The 22417-nt window shown below is 45.9% G+C and overlaps 1 protein-coding gene across 2 annotated transcripts; it reads left to right on the plus strand.

The window, feature by feature from the left end:
- The first annotated feature begins 1906 nt into the window (after window positions 1–1906).
- On the plus strand, window positions 1907–22225 carry LOC101903891 (NXPE family member 3). 2 transcript variants are annotated; one of them, XM_059881702.1, is made up of 7 exons: window positions 1907–5571; window positions 5843–6049; window positions 12475–12589; window positions 17110–17834; window positions 20137–20210; window positions 20316–20528; window positions 21193–22225. In XM_059881702.1, the coding sequence occupies exons 2-7, from the start codon at window positions 6045–6047 to the stop codon at window positions 21723–21725; spliced, it is 1665 nt and encodes a 554-aa protein (XP_059737685.1). In that variant the 5' UTR covers window positions 1907–5571; window positions 5843–6044; the 3' UTR covers window positions 21726–22225. The 2 variants fall into 2 exon arrangements, with proteins under 2 accessions (XP_059737685.1, XP_010817944.1); XM_010819642.4 differs by having other exon boundaries at window positions 1907–6049.
- Window positions 22226–22417: the final 192 nt, after the last annotated feature.

Here is a 22417-nt window from a genome sequence, read left to right on the forward strand (position 1 = left end):
CAAACCTCAGGGAGGCCCTACTGCTGCACAGCAATCACAGTGGTTCTCAGAATGTGATCCCCAGGCCGGCAGCATCAGCATCACCTGCAGCTTGTAAGATATACAGCTTCTCGGGCCCCACCCCAAACCTACAGAACCAGGAGTTCTGGAATCAGGACCGCCAGATTCAGGAGGAGCTCAGGCTTCCCAGGTGACTTGTGGTAAAAGAATCCTGCCAGTGTGGGAGATGCAGGTCCCATTCCTGGGTCTGGAAGATCCCCTGGAGGAGGAGATGGCAACCCACTCTAGTATCCGGTGAGCTACAGTCCAGGGGGTCTCAAAGAGTTGGACATGACTGATCGACTGAGAACGCACACACAGGGAGCTCAGTCTGTTTCAAAAAGTCCTCCAGGTGATTCTGACGTGCACTGAAGTTTGAGCCACCGCCCTGGTGCCCCTGTATTTCTCCTCTCTCCTGAAACCTTCTGCATCCCCACACTCAGCTGATGACCTAACCTACTTTCTTGAACAAAATGAAGCAATAACTTTCCACACTCCCATCTGCAACTTCATCTCTACACCTTATCCCCTGTGCCCACTCAAGAGCATCACTCAGCCAATTTCTCCCTCTTCCTCCTAAATCATCTTTCCTCTCAACAGCCTTCTTTTCATCACATTCCCATCAGCATATAAACATGTTACTTTTTACTTTATTTGCATGTGCTTAAGTATTTTTGAGTGAATTTCACACATCATGATGTTCCACTCCCAAATATTTCAGTATAAACCTTTAAAAATCAGGATATCTCTTTAACAAGTGGTGCTGGGAAAACTGGTCAACCACTTGTAAAAGAATGAAACTAGAACACCATACACAAAAATAAACTCAAAATGGATTAAAGATCTAAACATAAGACCAGAAACTATAAAACTCCTAGAGGAGAACATAGGCAAAACACTCTCCGACATACATCACAGCAGGATCCTGTATGACCCACCTCCCAGAATATTGGAAATAAAAGCAAAAATAAACAAATGGGACCTAATTAAACTTAAAAGCTTCTGTACAACAAAGGAGACTATAAGCAAGGTGAAAATACAGCCTTCAGAATGGGAGAAAATAATAGCAAATGAAGCAACTGACAAAGAATTAATCTCAAAAATATACAAGCAACTCCTGCAGCTCAATTCCAGAAAAATAAACGACCCAATCAAAAAATGGGCCAAAGAACTAAAAAGACATTTCTCCAAAGAAGACATACAGATGGCTAACAAACACATGAAAAGATGCTCAACATCACTCATTATCAGAGAAATGCAAATCAAAACCACAATGAGGTACCATTTCACGCCAGTCAGAATGGCTGCTATCCAAAAGTCTACAAGCAATAAATGCTGGAGAGGGTGTGGAGAAAAGGGAACCCTCTTACACTATTGGTGGGAATGCAAACTAGTACAGCCACTATGGAGAACAGTGTGGAGATTCCTTTAAAAACTGGAAATAGAACTGCCATATGACCCAGCAATCCCACTACTGGGCATACACACCGAGGAAACTAGAATTGAAAGAGACACATGTACCCCAATGTTCATCACAGCACTGTTTATAATAGCCAGGACATGGAAGCAACCTAGATGTCCATCAGCAGATGAATGGATAAGAAAGCAGTGGTACATATACACAATGGAGTATTATTCAGCCATTAAAAAGAATGCATTTGAATCAGTTCTAATGAGGTGGATGAAAGTGGAGCCTATTATACAGAGTGAGGTAAGCAAGAAAGAAAAACACCAATACAGTATACTAACGCATATATATGGAATTTAGAAACATGGTAACAATAACCTTGTATATGAGACAGCAAAAGAGACACAGATGTATAGAACAGTCTTTTGGACTCTGTGGGAGAGGGAGAGGGTGGGATGATTTGGGAGAATGGCATGGAAACGTGTATATCATATATGAAACGAGTCGCTAGTCCAGGTTCGATGCATGATACTGGATGCTTGGGGCTGGTGCACTGGGACGACCCAGAGGGATGGTACAGGGAGGGAGGAGGGAGGAGGGTTCAGGATGGGGAACACGTGTATACCTGTGGTGGATTCATGTTGATATATGGCAAAACCAATACAATATTGTAAAGTTTAAAAAAAAAATCGGGTTAACCAAAAGTAGATTCTACATAACCAAAACTAGATTCTTTTCATCTAGTATCCAGTTCATAATCGAGTTTCTTCAATTGTCCTTCAAGAGTTTATGCAATTGTTTTTTCAAAGCCAAATCCATTCTGGGATCTGGCTGTTTTGTCCCTTGATTTTTAAAATTTATTTTTATTTACTCATTATGTGACTGTGCTATAAGCTCCCAGCATGTGGGAGCTTAGTTCCCTGACCAGGGATTCAACTCATGTCCTCTGCACTGCAGGTGGATTCTTAACCACTGGACCACCAGGGAGGTCCCTAGTTTGTGCTTTTTAATGAATTGTTTAATTCATCAGTTCAGTTCAATTCAGTCACTCAGTCATGTCCGGCTCTTTGCAACCCCATGGACTGCAGCACGCCAGGCCTTCCTGTCCATCACCAACTCCCAGAGTTCACTCAAACTCATGTCCATTGAGTCGGTGATGCCATCCAACCATCTCATCCTCTGTCATCCCCTTCTCCTCCTGCCCTCAATCTTTCCCAGCATCAGGGTCTTTTCAAATGAGTCAGCTCTTCGCATCAGGTGGCCAAAGTACTGGAGTTTCAGCTTTAGCATCAGTCCTTCCAAAGAAATCCCAGGGCTGATCTCCTTCAGAATGGACTGGTTGGATCTCCTTGCAGTCCAAGGGACTCTCTAGAGTCTTCTCCAACACCATAGTTCAAAAGCATCAATTCTTTGGTGCTCAGCTTCCTTTATAATCCAACTCTCACATCCACACATGACTACTGGAAAAACCATAGCCTTGACTAGATGGACCTTTGTTGGCAAAGTGATATCTCTGCTTTTTAATATGCTGTCTAGGTTGGTCATAACTTTCCTTCCAAGGAGTAAGTAAGTGTCTTTTAATTTCATGGCTGCAATCACCATCTGCAGTGACTTTGGAGCCCCCCAAAATAAAGTCTGCCACTGTTTCCCCATCTATTTGCCATCAAGTGGTGGGACCGGATGCCATGATCTTAGTTTTCTGAATGTTGAGCTTTAAGCCAACGTTTTCACTCTCCTCTTTCACTTTCATCAAGAAGCTCTTTAGTTCTTCACTTTCTGCCATAAGTGTGGTGTCATCTGCATAATTGAGGTTATTGATATTTCTCCCAGCAATCTTGATTCCAGCTTGTGCTTCATTCAGCCCAGCATTTCTTATGAGGTACTCTGCATATAAGTTAAATAAGCAGGATGACAATATACAGCCTTGATGTACTCCTTTTTCTATTTGAAACCAGTCTGTTGTTCCATGACCAGTTCTAACTGTTGCTTCCTGACCTGCATATAGATTTCTCAAGAGGCAGGTCAGGTGGTCTGGTATTCCCATCTCTTTCAGAATTTTCCACAGTTTATTGTGATCCACACAGTCAAAGGCTTTGGTATAGTCAAAAAGCAGAAATAGATCTCAGATGTCAAATTTATGTGCATGGAGCTGTTTGCAATATTCCCTTATTTTAATGTCTGCAGAGCCTGTAGCCATAGCCTCTGTTTCCTTCCTGGCATTGGTTATTTTTGTCTTCTCTGTTTTTTCATTTGATTTTCCTATATTTTCAATCAAATGTGATTAGGTATGGATTTCTCAAAAATTTCTGTTTTGGCTTTGTTGAGATATTTGTGACAGTAGATCCATGCCCCTCATTGTGTCTATTTCTGGGAAATTCTCAGCCATTATCTCTTCAAATTTTTTTTCTCACTGTTTTCTCCAAGCTCAATTAGATGCTATTTGTTTATTTTTGGTTTTATTTTCTTTAGGAGATGGATCCAAAAAACTCTTGTGATTTATGTCAAAGAATGTTTGTCTAAGTTTTTATGAATGAAGAGACAACCTACTGAATGGGGGAAAATATTTGCAAATCATATGACCAATAATAAATTAATATTCAACATATCTAAACTGATCATACAACTCAACACCAAACAAACAACCCGATTAAAAAATGGGCAGAACTGAATAGACACTTTTCCAAAGAGGAACTGCAGATGGCTAACAAGCATATGAAAAGATCCTCAACATTGCTTATCATCAGGGAAATGAAAATAAAACCACAATGAGATATCATCTCACACCTGTCAGAATGACTACCATCAAAAATAACACAAATAACAAATGTTGGCAAGGATGTTGAGAAAAGGGAACCTTCATACACTGTTGGGATGTGAACTGGTGCAGCCACTGTGGAAAACAGTATGGAGATCTCTCAAAAACGAAAAATAGAACTACTCCATGACCCAGCAATTCTCCTCCTGGGTATATATCTGGAAAAAAAAGGCACTAATTTGAAAAGATATACACAACCCCTGTGTTCATAGCAGCATTATTTACAATCACCAAGATATGGAAAAGCCTAAGTGTCCCTCAACAGATGAATGGATAAAGAAGATACGCTGTGTATATACACAACAGAACACGACTCAGCCATAGAAATAATGAAAACGTTGCCATCTGCAGTGACGGATGGACTTGCAGGGCATCACACGAAGTGCTCAGCTGGTAAATAACCTGCCTGCAGTTTGGGAGGCCTGGGTCCCGTCCCTGGGTTGGGAAGACCCCCTGAAGAAGGGAAAGGCTACCCACTCCAGTATTCTTGCCAGGAGAATTCCATGGAGTCCATGGGTCACAAAGAGTCAGACGTGACTGAGTGACTTTCACTTCACTCACTTCACACTAAGTGAAATAAGTCAGATAGAGAAAGATAAGTACTGTATGCTGTCATCTATATGTGAAATCTAAAAAATACAACAAACTGGTGAATATAACAAAAAAGAACGGGACTCACAGGTGTAGAGAACAAACCAGTGGTTACCAGAGGTGGGGGTGGGTAGCATTGTGGAGGCAGGTAGGGGAGTGGGAGGTATAAATTATTGGCTGTAAGATAGGCTACAAGGATGTATTATATAACACGGGAAATATAGCCTGTATTTTGTAATGGCTGTTAACTGAAGTGTACGCTTTAAAAATTGTATTCAAAATAAAACCAAAATATAATGCTGTTGGAAAAACGGCACCAACAGACTTGCTTGACACAGGGTTCCACCAATCTTTAACTTGTAATAAATACAGTATCTGCAAAGTGCAATAAAATGAGGTATGCCTGTGTACGACCCTCTCTTGTTCTCTGAGCTTTTTGTTTGTAAATCATTCTTATCTGGTCTAATCAAATAATTTGCATAATATCTTTTGGAAATAGAATCGAAATAATGTTTCCTCTGTGAACCTTGAAATTTAAAATGTCTCTTTTCTCCCAACCTCTCCCCCATTTCCTGCAGCCATGGCTTCCAGCTTGAGCCACCTCTCTCCTCTTAGTACTGAGTGCTACGTAGAAGACAATGAAAATTGGTGGGGAAAGCACTCAGTCTTCAAGCAAGAGCACTATATCTCATCCCCTGCACTTCCCTCATCCACTTAGGTATGGATTTCAAGTCTAGTTTCTTTCTAGAAAGGAGAGATGTATGGCCCTCTCCCAGGGCATTGCTTTGTTCCTCAGACATCAATAGAAAAGGCTCCCCGGTGAGTGGGAAGAGGAAGTCATTCTTCTTTGTCTGGGGTTTGGACCACAGTGTTCTATGGTGATTAATTTCCTCCTGCTGCACCTTATTCCCACGTTCCTTTTTGACTGTGTGTTCTCAGCCTCTGCATTTATTCTGCTAAGGAGCATGGCTCTCCCTTTCCTACTGCAGCTGCCCTTGCTCTACATTTGACCTCATTCTGGGGGCCTGACTGGCCATGTCATCCATTTGTGTGGCGATGCCGTACTTTGCCAGTGGCCGCAGCATCAACAGGATGTTATCCTGTGAGGTACTGTGAAGAGAGGAAACAAGACTTTGGGGGTTTTGCAGAGGACGGAGAGAAAGAACAAGAAGAGTCGAGGGGTATCCTGCGATGAGGTAAGAGGGCTTAGGCTTCAGAAAGGAAATGTGAGTTGGGGGAGTAGACTCCTGGGCAGATGCAGGTTTAGGGAACAGGGCACTTAGCCTATCTGTCGTGCAACCAGTATGGATTGAAATCACAATCCGGGCAAATTACTGTCCTTGGTGTTGTGTGGGATACAAAGAAGATCACAAGATGTGCCTGATTTTGACAGTGATATGTACAGGGCTTAACAAAGAGGACACGGGGTCATATCCACAGATGAGTGGTCAGGAAGACAGGAGACTCAGGTGCTCATGAAAACCAGAACTGGGCAGGGCTTCAGGTTGGAGAAAGTGGTCAACAGTTTAAAATAGTGCTGAGAATTTGAGAAAGATACTGGAGAAAGAGACCTCAGAGATGACAGTTAACACTGGTAAACCTGAGGAGAACTGGAAGTAGATTTGTGGTTGGGAGTGGGGTAGGATGGATCTTTTGTTTCTAGAAGATTTGGAATATCTGGGAATTTAGGGATTTCCAGGTGGTGCTAGTGGTAAAGAGCCTACCTGCCAATGCAGGAGACTTAAGGGACGAAGGTTTGATCCCTGGGTTAGGAAGATCCCCAGGAGGAGGAAATGGCAACCCACTCCAGTATTCTTGCCAGGAGAATCCCATGGACAGAGGAGCCTGGTGGGCTACAGTCCATGTGGTTGCAAAGAGTCAGACATGACTGAAGCAGTGTAACACGCATGCATGTAGGATAGGATACTGGGTGTCTGCCTGCCAAAGCCACTCGCCAGTGCTCAACTGCGTAGAGTCAGGAATGATGGCAAGGCGTCATCCCTGACTTGGGGCTGTACCAACAGGCCCATAGCTGACCCTTGGTTCTGTAGGCCATGCCATGATATCCCTGTGTGCTCATTCTTATACATGAACTAGGCCACAAGGAAGAGGAAGGTGACGTTGGGTGGTGGTAGGGCACCCAGACACGACGGTTCCCTTTTCCCTTTTTGCTGCTAGTGACCACTGCCTGACGTACAGCAATGTCTGGATGGTCCTGAATACAGCGCTGGCTGGGGAACCACGCACACTGATTGCCACCAAAATTCCAACAGTGAGCTCAGGTCTACATAAGGCAGTGACTTCATCCATCAGTGGAACAGGCTTCCCTGAGATGGCTTTCTTTGCTGGTAACCCTTTGTGGTTTGCGTTATGGTATCAAATTGATTCTGTCCTGACCATCACTTATAACTATGCAGTCTTCTCTAGCTGAATGTACCTACCTCGGTCCTGGGGCTGTGCTGGGGTGAAAATGAGGCCTGCATCCTAATCCTAGGGGTGAAAAGGGTTAACTGAGTGGTAGGATGGCTAGAATTTCTAAGGGAGGATGGTTTGGATTACTGGGTTCTTCCCCAAGAAGTAAGTGCTGAGGAGGACCTAAGCTTCCTACTTGAAGAGGGGCTGAAAAGGGAAAAATAATAGGTAGCAGTTGCTTTATGAACCTGGAGAAGAGACCACTGACTCTGTCCCAGGTTAAATTCTCTCACTAGTGTTTGCCTTAGGTTTGTCAGGATGTTGAATAAACATGATGCTGTAATTCTGGAAGCAGACAGTGTAGGAAGACCGGATTTATTAGAGCACTGTGGGCAGCTTTCTTACTCTAAGGAAGTCTGTCCAACATTACAGGTACAAGGAAGCACAGGTAGAATTTCTAGGTGCTTAAATGGAGGTGAGGGAGGTGAGTAGGTGGGTGGAACTTAGGAGCTAAGATTCCTGTGTTTCAAGACAAGAAGGAAAATGGGAGCCTATTTGGAGTTTGTAATAGCAGCTGGGGGACTGGATCTCTTTCATACACTTCTCCCTGCCTTCCATCCTCATTTGGGCGGAAGCTAAAATCTGCCCAGGTGCCTTGTATTGCTGCTACTACTGTATTACTGCTGTTGCTCTTGCTTTACGTTTTTATGGGACCTCATAATTTTAATTGTGCTGGCATATGGGGAAGATCCCTTGGAGGAGGGCATGGCAACCCACTCCAGTATTCTTGCCTAGAGAATCCCACGGACTGAGCCTGGAAAGCTATAGTCCACAAGGTTGCAAAGAATCGGACACGACTGAGGAGACTGAGCATGCACGCATGCATCTTATACTTACTCAGTACCCACAGGGACATTGTTGGAATCAATAATATGGATAATTACAGTGACATTGGTGACACTACTCAATTGCTGTATGACCCTCTGGCCCAGAGTTCTTTGATGCTTTGGATTAGAGGATAGGCAGAAATGAATGCAGAAGGTCAAGGAGTCTTGGTCTATTCTCCAGCTTGCTGGTCCTCATCCTCATAAATAGCCAGGTTGTCATCGAATCTGGCAGCTCTTTGCCACTCCCAGGATTCAGGGTGAGCAATGGAAGGCCTGCTTCTCAAGCTCCAGGCCAGGATTCCAATGGATATATATATATATATATATATATCCATATATATATATATATATTCAGTTCAGTTCAGTTCAGTCGCTCAGTCGTGTCCGACTCTTTGCGACCCCATGAATCGCAGCACGCCAGGCCTCCCTGTCCATCACCAACTCCCGGAGTTCACTCAGACTCACGTCCATTGAGTCAGTGATGCCATTCAGCCATCTCATCCTCTGTTGTCCCCTTCTCCTCCTGCCTCCAATCCCTCCCAGCATCAGAGTCTTTTCCAATGAGTCAACTCTTCCCATGAGGTGGCCAAAGTACTGGAGTTTCAGCTTTAGCATCAGTCCTTCCAAAGAACACCCAGGACTGATCTCCTTTAGAATGCACTGGTTGGATCTCCTTGCAGTCCAAGAGTCTTCTCCAACACCACAGTTCAAAAGCATCAATTCTTCGGCACTCAGCTTTCTTCACAGTCCAACTCTCACATCCATACATGATCACTGGAAAAACCATAGCCTTGACTAGACGGACCTTTGTTGGCAAAGTAATGTCTCTGCTTTGGAATATGCTATCTAGGTTGGTCATAACTTTCCTTCCAAGGAGTAAGCGTCTTTTAATTTCATGGCTGCAATCACCATCTGCAGTGATTTTGGAGCCCAAAAAGATAAAGTCTGACACTGTTTCCACTGTTTCCCCATCTATTTCCCATGAAGTGATGGGACCGGATGCCATGATCTTCGTTTTCTGAATGTTGAGCTTTAAGCCAACTTTTTCACTCTCCTCTTTCACTTTCATCAAGAGGCTTTTGAGTTCCTCTTCACTTTCTGCCATAAGGGTGGTGTCATCTGCATATCTGAGGTTATTGATATTTCTCCCGGCAATCTTGACTCCAGCTTGTGCTTCTTCCAGCCCAGCATTTCTCACGATGTACTCTGCATATATATATCCATTTATATCTATCCACATATATACTATATATCTAGTTCTAGACAATCTTAAAGAGCCCTCACCCCCATATGCCGCATGTAAGTACCCTCTGAACTCTCCCTCAGCCCTGCTCCTAGGCCCTCAGGTCCCTCTCCAGCTCCTTCCTCAAGTACTTGGTCCTCCCCTACTTAAACATGTCACCAGCCACCAAGGCAGGACATAGGGTTATGTTTGTCTTTGTCCCCACTTAATTCTGCCCTTCTCTGGGATCCAGCCTCAAAGAAGGAAGAAAACAATTCCTTCATGAAAGTATACTTTTTAGTTTGAGAGGTTGGATGTGGTAAACCCGGCTCTTTCTCTGTGTTTTCTGGGGAAGTGAGATGTTCACTGAGGGCATATGTTCTTTTATTTTTTTTCAAATTTTATTTTTGGCTGTGCCTTGAGGCATGTGGGAACTTAGTTCCCTGACCAGGGTCACGTCCCTGCAGTGGAAGCACAGAGTCTTAACCACTGGACCGCTAGGCAAGTCCCAAGAGTATATGTTCTTGCTTGCATTCTGACTAATTGGTTAGTTTAACTTATTTACATTAACAAAAATTTACTGGAATACAATTGCTTTACAATGTTGTGTTAGTTTCTGCAGTACAAGGAAGTAAATCAGCAGTGCATATATCCTCTCCCTCTCAAACCTCCCTCCCGCCTCTCCAGCTAGAGCACCTCGCTGGGCTCCCTGCGCCTCACAGCAGCTTCCCACCTGCTGTCTATTTGACACACGGTGGTGTGTATATCGGAGAGGGCAATGGCACCCCACTCCAGCATTCTTGCCTGAAAAATCCCAGGGACAGAGGAGCCTCGTGGGCTGCCGTCTAGGGGGTCGCACAGAGTCGGACACGACTGAAGCGACTTAGCAGCAGCAGCAGCAGCAGTGTGTATATATCAATGCTACTCTCCTAACGTCACACCCTTTTCTTCCCCCTAAACCTATTTATATTTATTGCAATGATAGTTTCTTGTTTCTTCCAACTTGTTTCAAGTTCCCCATTTATTGTACTTTCTTTTTTCCTCTTTCCGTACTTTTCAATAGGTGAATGAAATATTTTTCAGATTTAAACATTTTACATTCTGTTTTTAGTCTTATATTGGTTTCTTATGTTTACTTAGACCTGTTGATTTATCTTATCAATATCTATTTCTCCCTGAACCCATAAGAGTACTTGAACAGACTCTCACATCTTTTAATCTTACCCAATGCACCACCTCTAGATGTTGATATTGCCTGGAGTTTAGTCAATAGTTTTATGAATGTACTTATTTGTCTTTTCTATTATCCTGTTTTTTAATCCTTTTTATTGTAGTATAATTTATATAAAGTCACATGCACAGATCTTAAGAGTATAATTAATTTGGACAAATGTATATACCCATATAACCATCACCCAATTAAAGATAAAGGGCTTTTCAGAACCCCATAAGTTTCTCTCACGCCCCCTTCCAGTCAACCCCCTCCACCAGTGCCAAGTGCTCTTCTGATTTCTATCACCATAGATTGATTGATCTCTTCTAGAATTTCTTATTAAAGGAATCATATAACACGAACCTTTTGTTTGTTTTTTTCCACTCAACCTGATTTTTTTCTGTGAATCATTCATATTGTTGAATTTATCAGTAATTGTTTTCTTTTTATTGCTAAGTGGTATTCAATTGCACGAATCTCCCAGACTTGCTATCTATTCTTCCACTGGTATATATTTTTCTTTTATTAAATTTGGAAATATTATGAATAAGGCTGCTATTGATAGGGACGAGTAGGTGATTAAATAGTTAATCCCACTAGGGGATTATAAGTAGGAAAAATTATGGGAGACCCCTGTAAGTTAATGATTATTAACGATTAATAATAATAATGATGATGATGATTAATGATTATTCAAGAAAGTAGGTTTGCTTAACCACAAAACCAAGCAGGCTTGGAATTCCCTGGTGGTCCGGTGGAAAAGAGTCTCTCTTTACCAGGGTTAGTTAGTAGCAATAACCCTGTGCACTGCAACCAATGAAGCCCGCACACTCTAGAGCCTGTGCTCCGCAGCAAGAGAGGCCGACGCAGTGAGGAACCTGAGCGCTGCCACCGGAGGGTAGCCCCACTCGCTGCAACTAGAGAAGGTCCGTGTGCAGCAATCAAGGCCCAGTGCAGCCAAAAAAAAAACAGCGAATTTTCATAGCGACAAAACCACGCAACGGAAGCACAGGACATGGCCCCAAATAATGAAACAATGGTGGCATGAGCCCCACATGCCCAGGAAGTTAATGATCCTTAGGGCATGTTCTCTAAGCACATGACAACAGTAATTTATGGGGACTCCCCTGGGGGTTCAGTGGCTAAGACTCCATGCTCCCAATGCAGGGTGCCTAGATTTGATCCCCGATCAGGGAACTATGAATAGATCCCACATGCCACAACCAAAGACCTTGCATGCCTCAACTAAGACCTGGCACAGCCAAATAAATAAATACTTAAAAAAACACAATAATTTATGAAAGGTGACATTTCAAAATGAGGGGCGCTTATTGTACTGAGACCTGAAATGATTTTTCCACAGCACCATGAAAACAAAAACAGGACAAAAACACTCCCCTCCTCACCTGGAAGAGGAGTTGATGATGGAAGCATGATGTCTACCCAAAAATGAGGAAGAAAGTGGTTTTCGCCTCTTGCACACTTTTCCTCTGATTTTAAAACTGTAGCCCACTAAGTTCTCTGGGTGACACCCTCTCACTCGCCCACCTGTAAGCCTCACAAGAGTCCTATTCTAATAATTCACTTCTTATCTATTACTTTGCATCTCACTGAGTTTTTTCTGCATTGAGACATAAAGGATCAGAGCTCTTCAGAGGCCCCCAGAAATGCCAGTTGGGCTGTTTCACTATGGACATTCTGGATTATAATTGCCCCAAGTGTGTGCTGGAACTTCTTCACTGAACACCCAAACTTCTGCAAAAGCCCTCTCAGCCATATGGGTGACGTTAAAGAACTTTTGTTTTTTGGTGGGGAAATGGTAGGAAGCTCACACTGCATCATGCTTATGACCTCACTCCTTTTACTTCTACACTTTTATCTACCTAGGGTCTTGGTCACATACCAGATGTCTAATAAACAACTCCGAGCTTCCACAAACCTATTCATCAGACAGTTCAAGTGGCCCAGGATTGTGGCTGTGGCATCAGTCATTGCAATTTGTGTAAGTATAGTTCTTTCCGCCTGTCCTATCCATCCACAGAACCTGAACCAGTTACTTTCATCTAGAAGGAGAAGGCTGTCCCCTAGACAAACTAATCAGGAAAACAGAATAAAAACACAAATTATCAATATCAGGAATGCAAGAGGTGTCATCAATACATACCTTACAGATGTTACGATAATAATGAGAGACTATGAACAAATTTAAGCCAACAAATTATAAATCTTTGATGCAGTTAACAAATTTCTTGAAAGACAAAAAAAAAAAAAAAAAACAATTAAAAATGACTCAAAAAGAAATATACTTCATGAATAGTCCTGTATCCATTGTGGGAACTGAATTTGTAGTTAAAAAATCTTCCAGAGAGAATACAGCATTATCAAGTGGTTTACCCTAGGTGTACAGGGCTGATGCAACATTCAAACATCAACAGGGATTGTAAGTATATTCCACCATATTAAAAACAAATGATCATCTCAACAGATGCAAAAAAAGCATTTGATGAGTCTCAACATCTATTCATGATTAAAAATCTTAGCAAACTATAAATAGAAGGGAATATACTTGAGATAATAGAAGGAATCTACTTAATCATTCTTAATAGTGAAAGACTGAAAGCTATCCCCAAAGATCAGGAACACAGCAAGGATGTCTGCTCTCAAAACTTCCCTTCAGTGTTGTACTAGAAGTCTTAGCCAGTGCAATAAGGCAAGGGGAAAAAAAGTATACAGTTTGGGAAGGAAGTAATAAAACTTTCTACTCATGGAAGATATTATTTTCTACATAGAAAACCCCAAGAAACCTACCAAAAGACTCCTAGAATTAATAAATATGCTTAACCCTTAATGTTCTATTTCAGACATGTTGTCATGTGAGAAAAATAAGACCATCATTCTTAAGTCACTGTGTGTGGGGTTTTCTTTAATTTGCAGCTGAAGTATTCCTAGATCATATAACATGGTTGAGCATTTTTTTCCTGATGTTTATTTTATCTTTATAGTTCTGTTTCTGTAAGTTGTCTATTCATACACTGTGCATATTTTTCTATTGAACTATTTTTTTCATGTTGACTTGTGACCATCCTTCCTATTTTCTGAGTCCTTTGGTTATATGTTGCAAATACCATATTTGATCAATTCTAAGACGAACATCACATTTCATTGATCAATTCTAAAATCAATTCACATTTGAACATCTCTGAAATTGAGACGTTGTCTTGTGAATTATAGTATGTCACATCGCAGTCAGCTGGGGGCAGAGTTGGCATTGCTGTGATTACAACCTGAGGCATATTTGCCAAGAGGCTCATGGTTCAGAGTCCTTCCCTTGAAAAGACCCCTTCTGAGGCCCTGGGAGAGGCACTTGTGTCAATGTGTTTTTGTAAAATTTACAACAGTAAAATATTTTAACCTTGTTGTGTTAAGGTTATGTATCTTTCTATTACAACTTCCTCCATGTCAGATGATGTTGGAGTGGTCACAGGCACTTTTTTTAGAGCCTGATAAGGGGAATTTGAGTTGAGGAATATTTAGTTTTGACTTAACATGGTTTTCAGTCATTCCTGTGTATAGTTCGGTGACAGCTAAATGTCTCAGTATAGGAACAGCTTCCAGGAACACTCCTATGCCACACAGTGCCAACTCAGCATCATGACCTGAAGAGACAGCCAGAGGTCCCATCACAATATGTATGTTTCCTCTGACACCCAGCACCAGAAGTATGTGGGCAGTGGAGGAGAAACCAGGTTTGAAATGGCCTTTCCCTTCTTATCTTGAGAAGGTTGATGCATTGCTACACAATGAATCCACATCCCAGGTGGAAATAAAATAGTTCCAGCTTCATTGGTCTTTTTTATTAGGTGAGTGAAAGCTGGCCCTGGTATTTCTCATCAGACCCCTCCTTATGCCTTATTGGAACTCAGAAACTCCTAAAGATTGGGAAAGTGTGGGATGTGGATGCCATGACTGACTGAGACCAATAATAATATATTACATGATAATAATGTGTCACCTGTGGCTACATTCTGCTCCAAACCGAAATGAGGTCTTGGATAGGCAACAACAGTGTCTGACATAAACAGCTCCCCCGAGTCTAGACCCCAGGAAACCTGCATGAGAGCCTGGATTCGCACAAGAGACACACTTATAGAGAATCACAGTCTCACGTACACTAGCCCTGAGGGTTCAGAGATGGAACAAGAGAGAGAAGGACAAAACGAGTTGCAGAGTCGGCAGGACTCTACAATCGTCATTGCACCAGGCCCACACTTCGTGAAGTCAGAGAATGATAGCAAATTCCCATCCCTCTGAGCAGTCAGCCCAAAAAACAATGTCCCCAGAGCCCAGTACTCATCACAACTCAGTCTCTGGTTTTGCCAAAGAGGGAAGCTGAACTTCAGAGGGAGCTGAAGCCAGGTGAGGAGCAAAGAAGAGAAAAGCTTCTCAGGTTCAGCCTCATCCGATCACCAGTTGGCCTGCACTGGTTGTCCAACACCTACAACTTATGAACCTGAATTTCACTGGGAGGACTTCCCTGGGGGTGCAGTGGGTAAGAATCTGCCTGTCAATGCAGGGGACACGGGTTCGATCCCTGGTCAGAGACCATGCTGCGGGCAACTAAAGCCAGTGCGCCACAACTACTGAGCCCACTTGTTGAGTCCCCAAGTCGCAACTACTGAAGCCCACGTGCGGCAACTGATGAAGCCTGTGCGCCTAGAGCCCGTGCTCCGCCATAGAGCCCGTGCTCCGCCACAAGAGACACCACCGCGATGAGAAGTCTGCGCGCTGCAATGAAGAGCAGCCCCTGTTCGCCCCGACTAGAGAAAGCCTGAGCGCAGCAACAGAGACCCAGTGCAATCAAATAAATGAATAAACGTCATTGGAAAATTTCTCCCACCGAGAGTGATTGTTTCCTGCGTGTAGAGTCATAGAGGAAACCCACATCTGTGTGCTGCCTCCTTCACAAGAGAATGGGGTGTGGGACATTCCTTTCTTTTTGAAAAATGTGGAAATGTGCATTAACAAAACCCTCTCATCAGATCTCACTTGAGGGGCCCGTCGTCCCCTACCGTCATGTCTGTTTAAAGTATTTCGATTTCCTGTTCCCCATCAACTTCCATGGTCCAGACATTCAATTGCTGCATAAGGTGTGGGTTCTGCAAATAGCGCAACAGAGACACATATTACCGTACCTTGTGTGTAGGCATCACACAAGCACACACAAACCTCTGTGCTCGGTTCAAAGGCTGTGGCCTCTTCTTCGCTTCCATGTTTCACGTGACAGAGCATTGCTTTTTCACGTGAAACATGCCTCCTGGCTGTAGTTTCTCTCTCAGCCCCGACTGATTTCACTTTCAGCAGATCTCTAAATTACTTCTTGTAGCTTCACGGCTTTTGCCTCATTTTAGCATTTAGAGATATGCTCCCATTCTTCCTTACTAGTAGGGAAAAGGGGGAGGGCTCTACATCTAGACTCCATCGCAGGCACAAGGGGGCCAATGGTTTACAAACAAAAGTTGTTGGGTGGGATTTTGAAAGCTATTTTGGTGCTCTGCTTTTCCTCTTCCTGCTGCTCCAAAAGTAAATATGATGGCTGGTGCTCCAGCAGTCTTCTTGGGACCATGAGAGGAATGCCAAGAGAATCACAGAGACCTTGCCCTGACTTCCTTAAGAAACTGAACCAGACACTCATTGTGAGAAAAGTAAGCCTTTCTTTGCTCACACCACTGAAGTCCTATAGTATCTGTTACTACCGGCCAAAAGCAATTCCTAACTAACACGTATGCTTTTCTTCTGCTTTTGAATTTTCCAGTGTTGGAGTAACATGTGTTATTTCTCTGTGTCACATCTTTCTTTGTAGAAGAGGGTTTATCTCTGGTGTTGTCTTCCTCTCTGTTGTTCCCTAATCATTTCAAAAAGCTTCAAATAAGTTTCTAATATTCTAACATGCTTATAAGATTAGTCCATTTTCCTCTCCTTCATCACAGCCTTTACATGTCATCTTTTCCTCTGCATTCTTTTTTAACAAATCCTGATTTCCCCCTAAAAGCAGGATCTGGAATCTTTGTTGCAGCATGCAGGATCTCTTAATCACAGGTATGTGAAGTCCTAGTTGCAGCATGTGGGATCTAGTTCCCTGACCAAGGGTGAGCCCAGGCCCCTGCATTGGGAGTGTAGTTTCTTGTCACTGGATCACCAGGGAAGTCCCTATAATACCTTTAAATGGAGTATAATCTATAAATATACAGAATCACCATGCTGTACATCTGAAACTAATATAACATTGTAAATCAACTAGAGTTCAATAAAAATTATTAAAAAGTACAAAATAAACATGAGGTGGTGTCTGCAGATGTGTGTGATAGTGGCTCAGACACCAGCTTCGGGTCAGAGCAGCACGAAGCAGGGCAGATGGGATTTCTGCCTGAGACCACCAGGCACTAAGTCTGGTGAACCAAGAACTTCTTCCCAGAAGGAGAAGAGACACAAACCACTGATGGGCTCCTCTTTCTCTGCCCACAGATCTTCTACATCGGGGTTTCCTGGCCTGAGCGCGCTGTCCCTCTGCCGCCAGGGCCCCGCCCTGCCCACAAGTCTTCTGGCTCTCTCCCCCAGGGGTTCTCAGGCCTGACCCATCTTCTGCACTGGCCTCTGACCCCAGGAGATGGGGGGGACCTTCTGGCTTCCACCAGCCCCCAGACTTCCACCTACCACCTGAGGAGTCCTGCTCAGACTAGCTACACCCTGGGAGGCTACCTGGAGGCCATCCTCATCGCCAGAGACCACCAGGGCAGGCCCAAGGCCCATGGTGGGGATCTGTTTCGGGCACAGCTGCTGGGTCCTGACCTGAAGGCAGGTGTCCCTGGAGATGTCACAGACCTGGAGAACGGCACATACCTGCTGACGCTCCCCCTGCTCTGGGCTGGGCAGGCCCAGGTGCAAGTGCGGCTGATCCACTCCAGCGAGGCAGTCAGGGTTCTGCGGGGCATCTGGAGAGACCAATGGGCCACGGTTGATTTCACGGGCTATTTCCGGGGGCCCACAGGATACGAAGAAACTGTGACTTGCAATGTTAACCCCCTGTTAATTGGGGAGGAAGAGGGCACCTGTCACTACAGGGATGAAGATTCAGGTGAGCTCTGGTTCTGTGCTCGACCTCCGACCCTGCCCTGTGACTCACTGGTAGGACATTCAAGTGGACGCTACTGGAACGTGACCACACCACACGAGGAGGCCCTGCTGGCACGGTAGGAGACCCAGTGTCATCTGGGTGTCTGCCCCAACCCCTGAACCCAGTCCCTGTGGTCATTCTGCCTGAGCCCGTACCCTTATCATTCATTTACTCACTTCTATTAAACATGTTTCCGAGAACCTACTATATACCAGGTCTGATGCTAAGTGCTGAAAACTTTTATGTAATGGTTGGCATCCCTGCCCTCTAGTTTTCAGTGAGGGGACATGGGACCTTTTAAAACATGCACTGGAGTGAGTGCTTAACTGCAGCATGCACTGAGGGGTGAGGGGTCTAAGGATACGGAACAGGGCGCCCCACCTGGTGTAGGATGGTCAGAGCAGGTGACAGGTGAGCTGAAGCTTGAAGGAGACCTGCAGATCTCCCGCCACAGAGCAGTGTCCTGGCCCCTCTGCCGTGCTGATGGCCTGCAGGGAGAAGTGTCCATTGAAAATTACCAGCAGGTGTGGTCAGGGAGCAGGGGGGATGGATGCGAGCCCACTGAGTGAGAGTGGAGCAGAGGTTGCAGCCTAGAAACCAAGTGAAATCAAAGCTGAGAATCGTCCTCGGTCCCAGGGGACGATTGGGACCAGCAAGACTGGGAGTGATGGGGAGGAGACAGTAAAACTGGACAGGCTTCTGCCCCTGGGATCCGAGGCTGGGACTGGGCTAGAGAGACCCCAGAGAGGAAAGAAGCATTTTTAAAGATAGGAGCAGCTGGGCATCTGGTCTCTGGGAGAGACAGTAGGGGAAGGAGGCAAAAACAGGGTCTGAGAGGAAGGTTGGGGCCGGGGCAGATGGGGAGGGACACCCACTCTGGAGGCGGAGGGGGGAGAAGGAGCTGTGGGAGAGGCGGAGGTGGGCAGGTGGGAGGAGGTGCAGCTCTGAGACCCAGGGAGCATGGAGTTTCCCACTGGCTCTATGAGGACGGGAGAGGCAGGTGGGCTTGAAGCACTGAGGCAGCTGAGCTGGAGACCCCAGAGGCACCAGCTCCATCAGACCCCCATTGCTAGAGGCTCTCTGCATTGATTAGTGACTTCCCACAGCATTTGGGACTTCCCTCATAGCTCAGTTGGTAAAGAATCTGCCTGCAATGCAGGAGACTTGAGTTCGATTCCTGGGTTGTGAAGATCCCCTGGAGAAGGAAATGGCAATCCACTCCAGTATTCTTGCCTGGAAAATCCCATGGACAGAGGAGCCTGGTGGGCTACAGTCCATGGGGTCGCAAGAGTCGGACACGACTTAGCGACTAAACCACCACCAACCACAGCATTTAGGATTCTGCACCAGGAAACCTGGTTCTTCCCAGACCAAATTTTGTACTCCCTTTGGTCAGAAGAAAATAACCACACATCCTTTTTTGCATTGATCGGTGGGAAATAAGTCTAAGATTCAATACAGGAGCCATCTCAGGACATCTTTTGAGGTAAAGACCAGCCATCTCTGGAGTGAGACTGCCTGGGTTCAAATTCCTGCTCCACCTGTTACTATACTCCAGCTTCTATTCGTGGGATCTCTGGCAAGCTACTTAACCTGTCTGCACCTCCAGTCTCTCACTGGTAGAGGGGATAACTTTAGTACCTCCCCTGTTGAGTTGTGGTGAGGTTCAAATAAGTTACTGTATGCTGTGTGCTTAGATCAGGGACAGCACAGCAGGCTCTGTAGACTCTGAGAACCTGCTCTCAGGCATTTGCTGCTTTTGAGCGGCACCCCTGAAACTGCCTCTGTACCAGACACTGTCCAGGGTCCTGGGGGTCCTGGACAGGAGAGCAGGGCATCAGGGCCCCGTCCCTCAGGAGCCAACACTGGGCCCATTGAAGACGGCATTCAACAGACAACCACACATGTGCAAGTGTGTAGTGGACATGGATTTGCAACCCCAAGGTCAGGTGTTTTCTTTACAACAACTTTTTAAAAAGTATTTATTTATGTATTTGGCTGTGCTGGGTCTTAGTCGCAGCATGTGGGATCACCAGTTGCAGCATGACAGGGGATCGAACCTGAGCCCCCTGCATTGGGAGCAGCATGGAGTCTTAGCCATGGGATCACCAGGGAAGTCCCCAGGGTACATGTTTAAACAATTCTGCTTTCTGCACGGATGCAATCCCTGAGGTCCTGAAATTCAAAGAACCTGGATGTCTGACCTCCAGCTTCCAGTCCCTCCCCAGGCCCCTAACTCGCTGTGTCCCAGGAGCCCTGACACTGGACAGATGACCTTCACCCTTGAGAACTTCCTTTCCTCCAAGGACCCCTCCTTCACCTCAGCCCAGGATTCCTTCTCATCACACACTCCCCTCTGCCCACTGGTTTCTCTTCAGGAATGTGACAAACAAGACCCTCCCTCAGGGCATTCCTCCAATCTGGGTGGCCCAGGAGAACAACAGAAGTCTGGGTGAGTGGCTCTGGGGCTGGTGGGAAGGGCAGCCCTGATTCAGGGCCATGGCCTTAGCTTCCTGTGTTCTCACTGATTGTTTCGCTCCTGAACAATGGCTTACAGTCCTGTCCCCTCCGCAACCCTGCCACCCTGGAATCCCAGCCCCGAGGCCCTCTGGATTCTACCACCAAAACATGTGGCACTCACTGTCCTGCTCCAGCCGCTCCTTCTCCACCGCCGACAGCATCCTGCGCTGCCTGGCTGGCCGCGTCGTCCACATGATGGGGGACTCCACGCTCCGGCAGTGGTGGGAGTACCTGCGAGACACCGTGCCCGGTGAGCAGCCGCGAGGGGGCAGGGCAGCACTGGTCTGCTGTCCCTGAGCTAGAATGCTGCCAGGGACTTCCTGGCTACCGAGTCTGAGGACCCAGTCCTAGCTCTTGGGCTCCCCGGCCCCCTGGAGCACTTTGCACCATTGACTTTTCTTTGGGAACCATCTCCTTTCTTTGCAGTGTCTTGTCCCTCTCTGCTTTCTGACCGAGCACTCCCACTTGGATTCATCTTAAAGGTTGGCCTCAGGCTAGAGATTCTTTTTGCCCAGTTTATGCACTTTGCCAGTGGTGACCAGGCTCGGACCAGGCCAGAGGGTCCAGAGACCCAGTGTGTTCACTCAGCTGTGTGCTCTGACCCGAAAGGGAGAGGAAAATGTGACAGGGATGATGTAGTGTGACAGGAGGCAAGAAAGGAAGGTTTCAGGAGAAAGGCAACCAGCATAGGGAATTAAACGCCAAAGAATTAAAAGCAAACTGAATAGGAGTTTGGATGGATAATAGGGAGATCCTTGGCAACCCTGAAAACTTGAGCCGGGGGGCAGCCCTAGGGCTTGGGGGGAGAAGGTTTATGTCTTGTGAAGTGGGGGCTATCGTTAGCATTCCATCCAAGAGGATGGTGCAGGGTCCAATTGTATTCACCCCTAAGCCTCCTCTCGTCCTCCGCGCAGCCCTGAAGCCGGTGGATCTACACGCCACGTATCACACGGGGCCGCTGATGGCCGTGGACACCACCCGGGCCATAGTGCTGCAGTGGCGCACGCACAGCTGGCCCCTGCGTTCTCTTCGCACCCCTGTGGCTGCCCTGCACTCCGTGGTCCGGGAACTGGGGGGCCTGGCTGGGGGCCCCCACACTGTGGTGGTGCTGAGCCTGGGCGCCCACTTCACCACCTTCCCTCCGTCCGTCTTCGTGCAACGACTGGCAGGGGTCCGGGCTGCTGTGGCTGCGCTGCTGGCCCGGGAGCCCGACACTCTGGTGGTCATCAAACTGGCCAACACTGGCTACAAGTCTGTGTACGGCAGCGACTGGTTCACCCTCCAGGTGAACCGGCTCCTCCGAGCTGCCTTTGTCGACCTCCGCGTGGCCTTTGTGGACGCCTGGGAAATGACCTCCAGCCTGGCCCTGCCCGACAGCATCCACCCGGGGAGGTGCGTCGTCCGAAACGAGGTGGACCTCCTGCTCTCCCATGTCTGCCCCACCTGAGCGCTCCTGCCGGTCCTGGGGCTGTGGATGAAGAAACTGGTGCGATGATCAAGCCTGGAAGCCCTTCCCCTCAGCTGTCGGAATGTCTTCTCTCACCACCTTCCGATGCAGGAAGCCTGGCAGTCCTCCAGTGCGTCTTAAGAGCGTCTGTCCCCATGTGAAAAGCCGCGTGGAGGGGATGAGAGTCTGGGGGCAGAAGCCACACCTCAGTGAGCATGTGCACTGTGACGGTCCGTTTTGGGCTTTCTGTTTAGAGCGTCAAGGAGCCTTGCAAAGATAGGAGATGGGTTCCATTTCAGTTATCAGAGGCCACCCAAGTGGAAAGCCTGACTCTGTATATAAAGACTTTTATAGATTGATTTGTAAAATAAAATATGTCTCCTAACTGTAAATAGTAACATATGCTCTTTGTAGAAAAACTGAAAAAGTACCAAAAAATGAACAAGGAAACCTGTGATTGCCATCTAGAGAGTGATATGCTCAGCTTGGGTAAATGAACAGCCAGAACACAGCCCTGCTTTTTTGTGTGAGGATGTTAGTGCTAATAAAAGATGAACGCTGTTTTCCTTACAGGGAATCCATAGATGATGTATTGACAACCCTTGTTGCTCCAGTGAACCACACAGCCGCTATTTTCTAATAGATATGGATGAAACGTTGAAGAATCAGATTACAGAAGAATCCCTAGGGTG

This window comes from Bos taurus, chromosome 25 (genome assembly GCF_002263795.3).
Source record: "Bos taurus isolate L1 Dominette 01449 registration number 42190680 breed Hereford chromosome 25, ARS-UCD2.0, whole genome shotgun sequence".
NCBI classification, from domain to species: Eukaryota; Metazoa; Chordata; class Mammalia; order Artiodactyla; family Bovidae; genus Bos; species Bos taurus.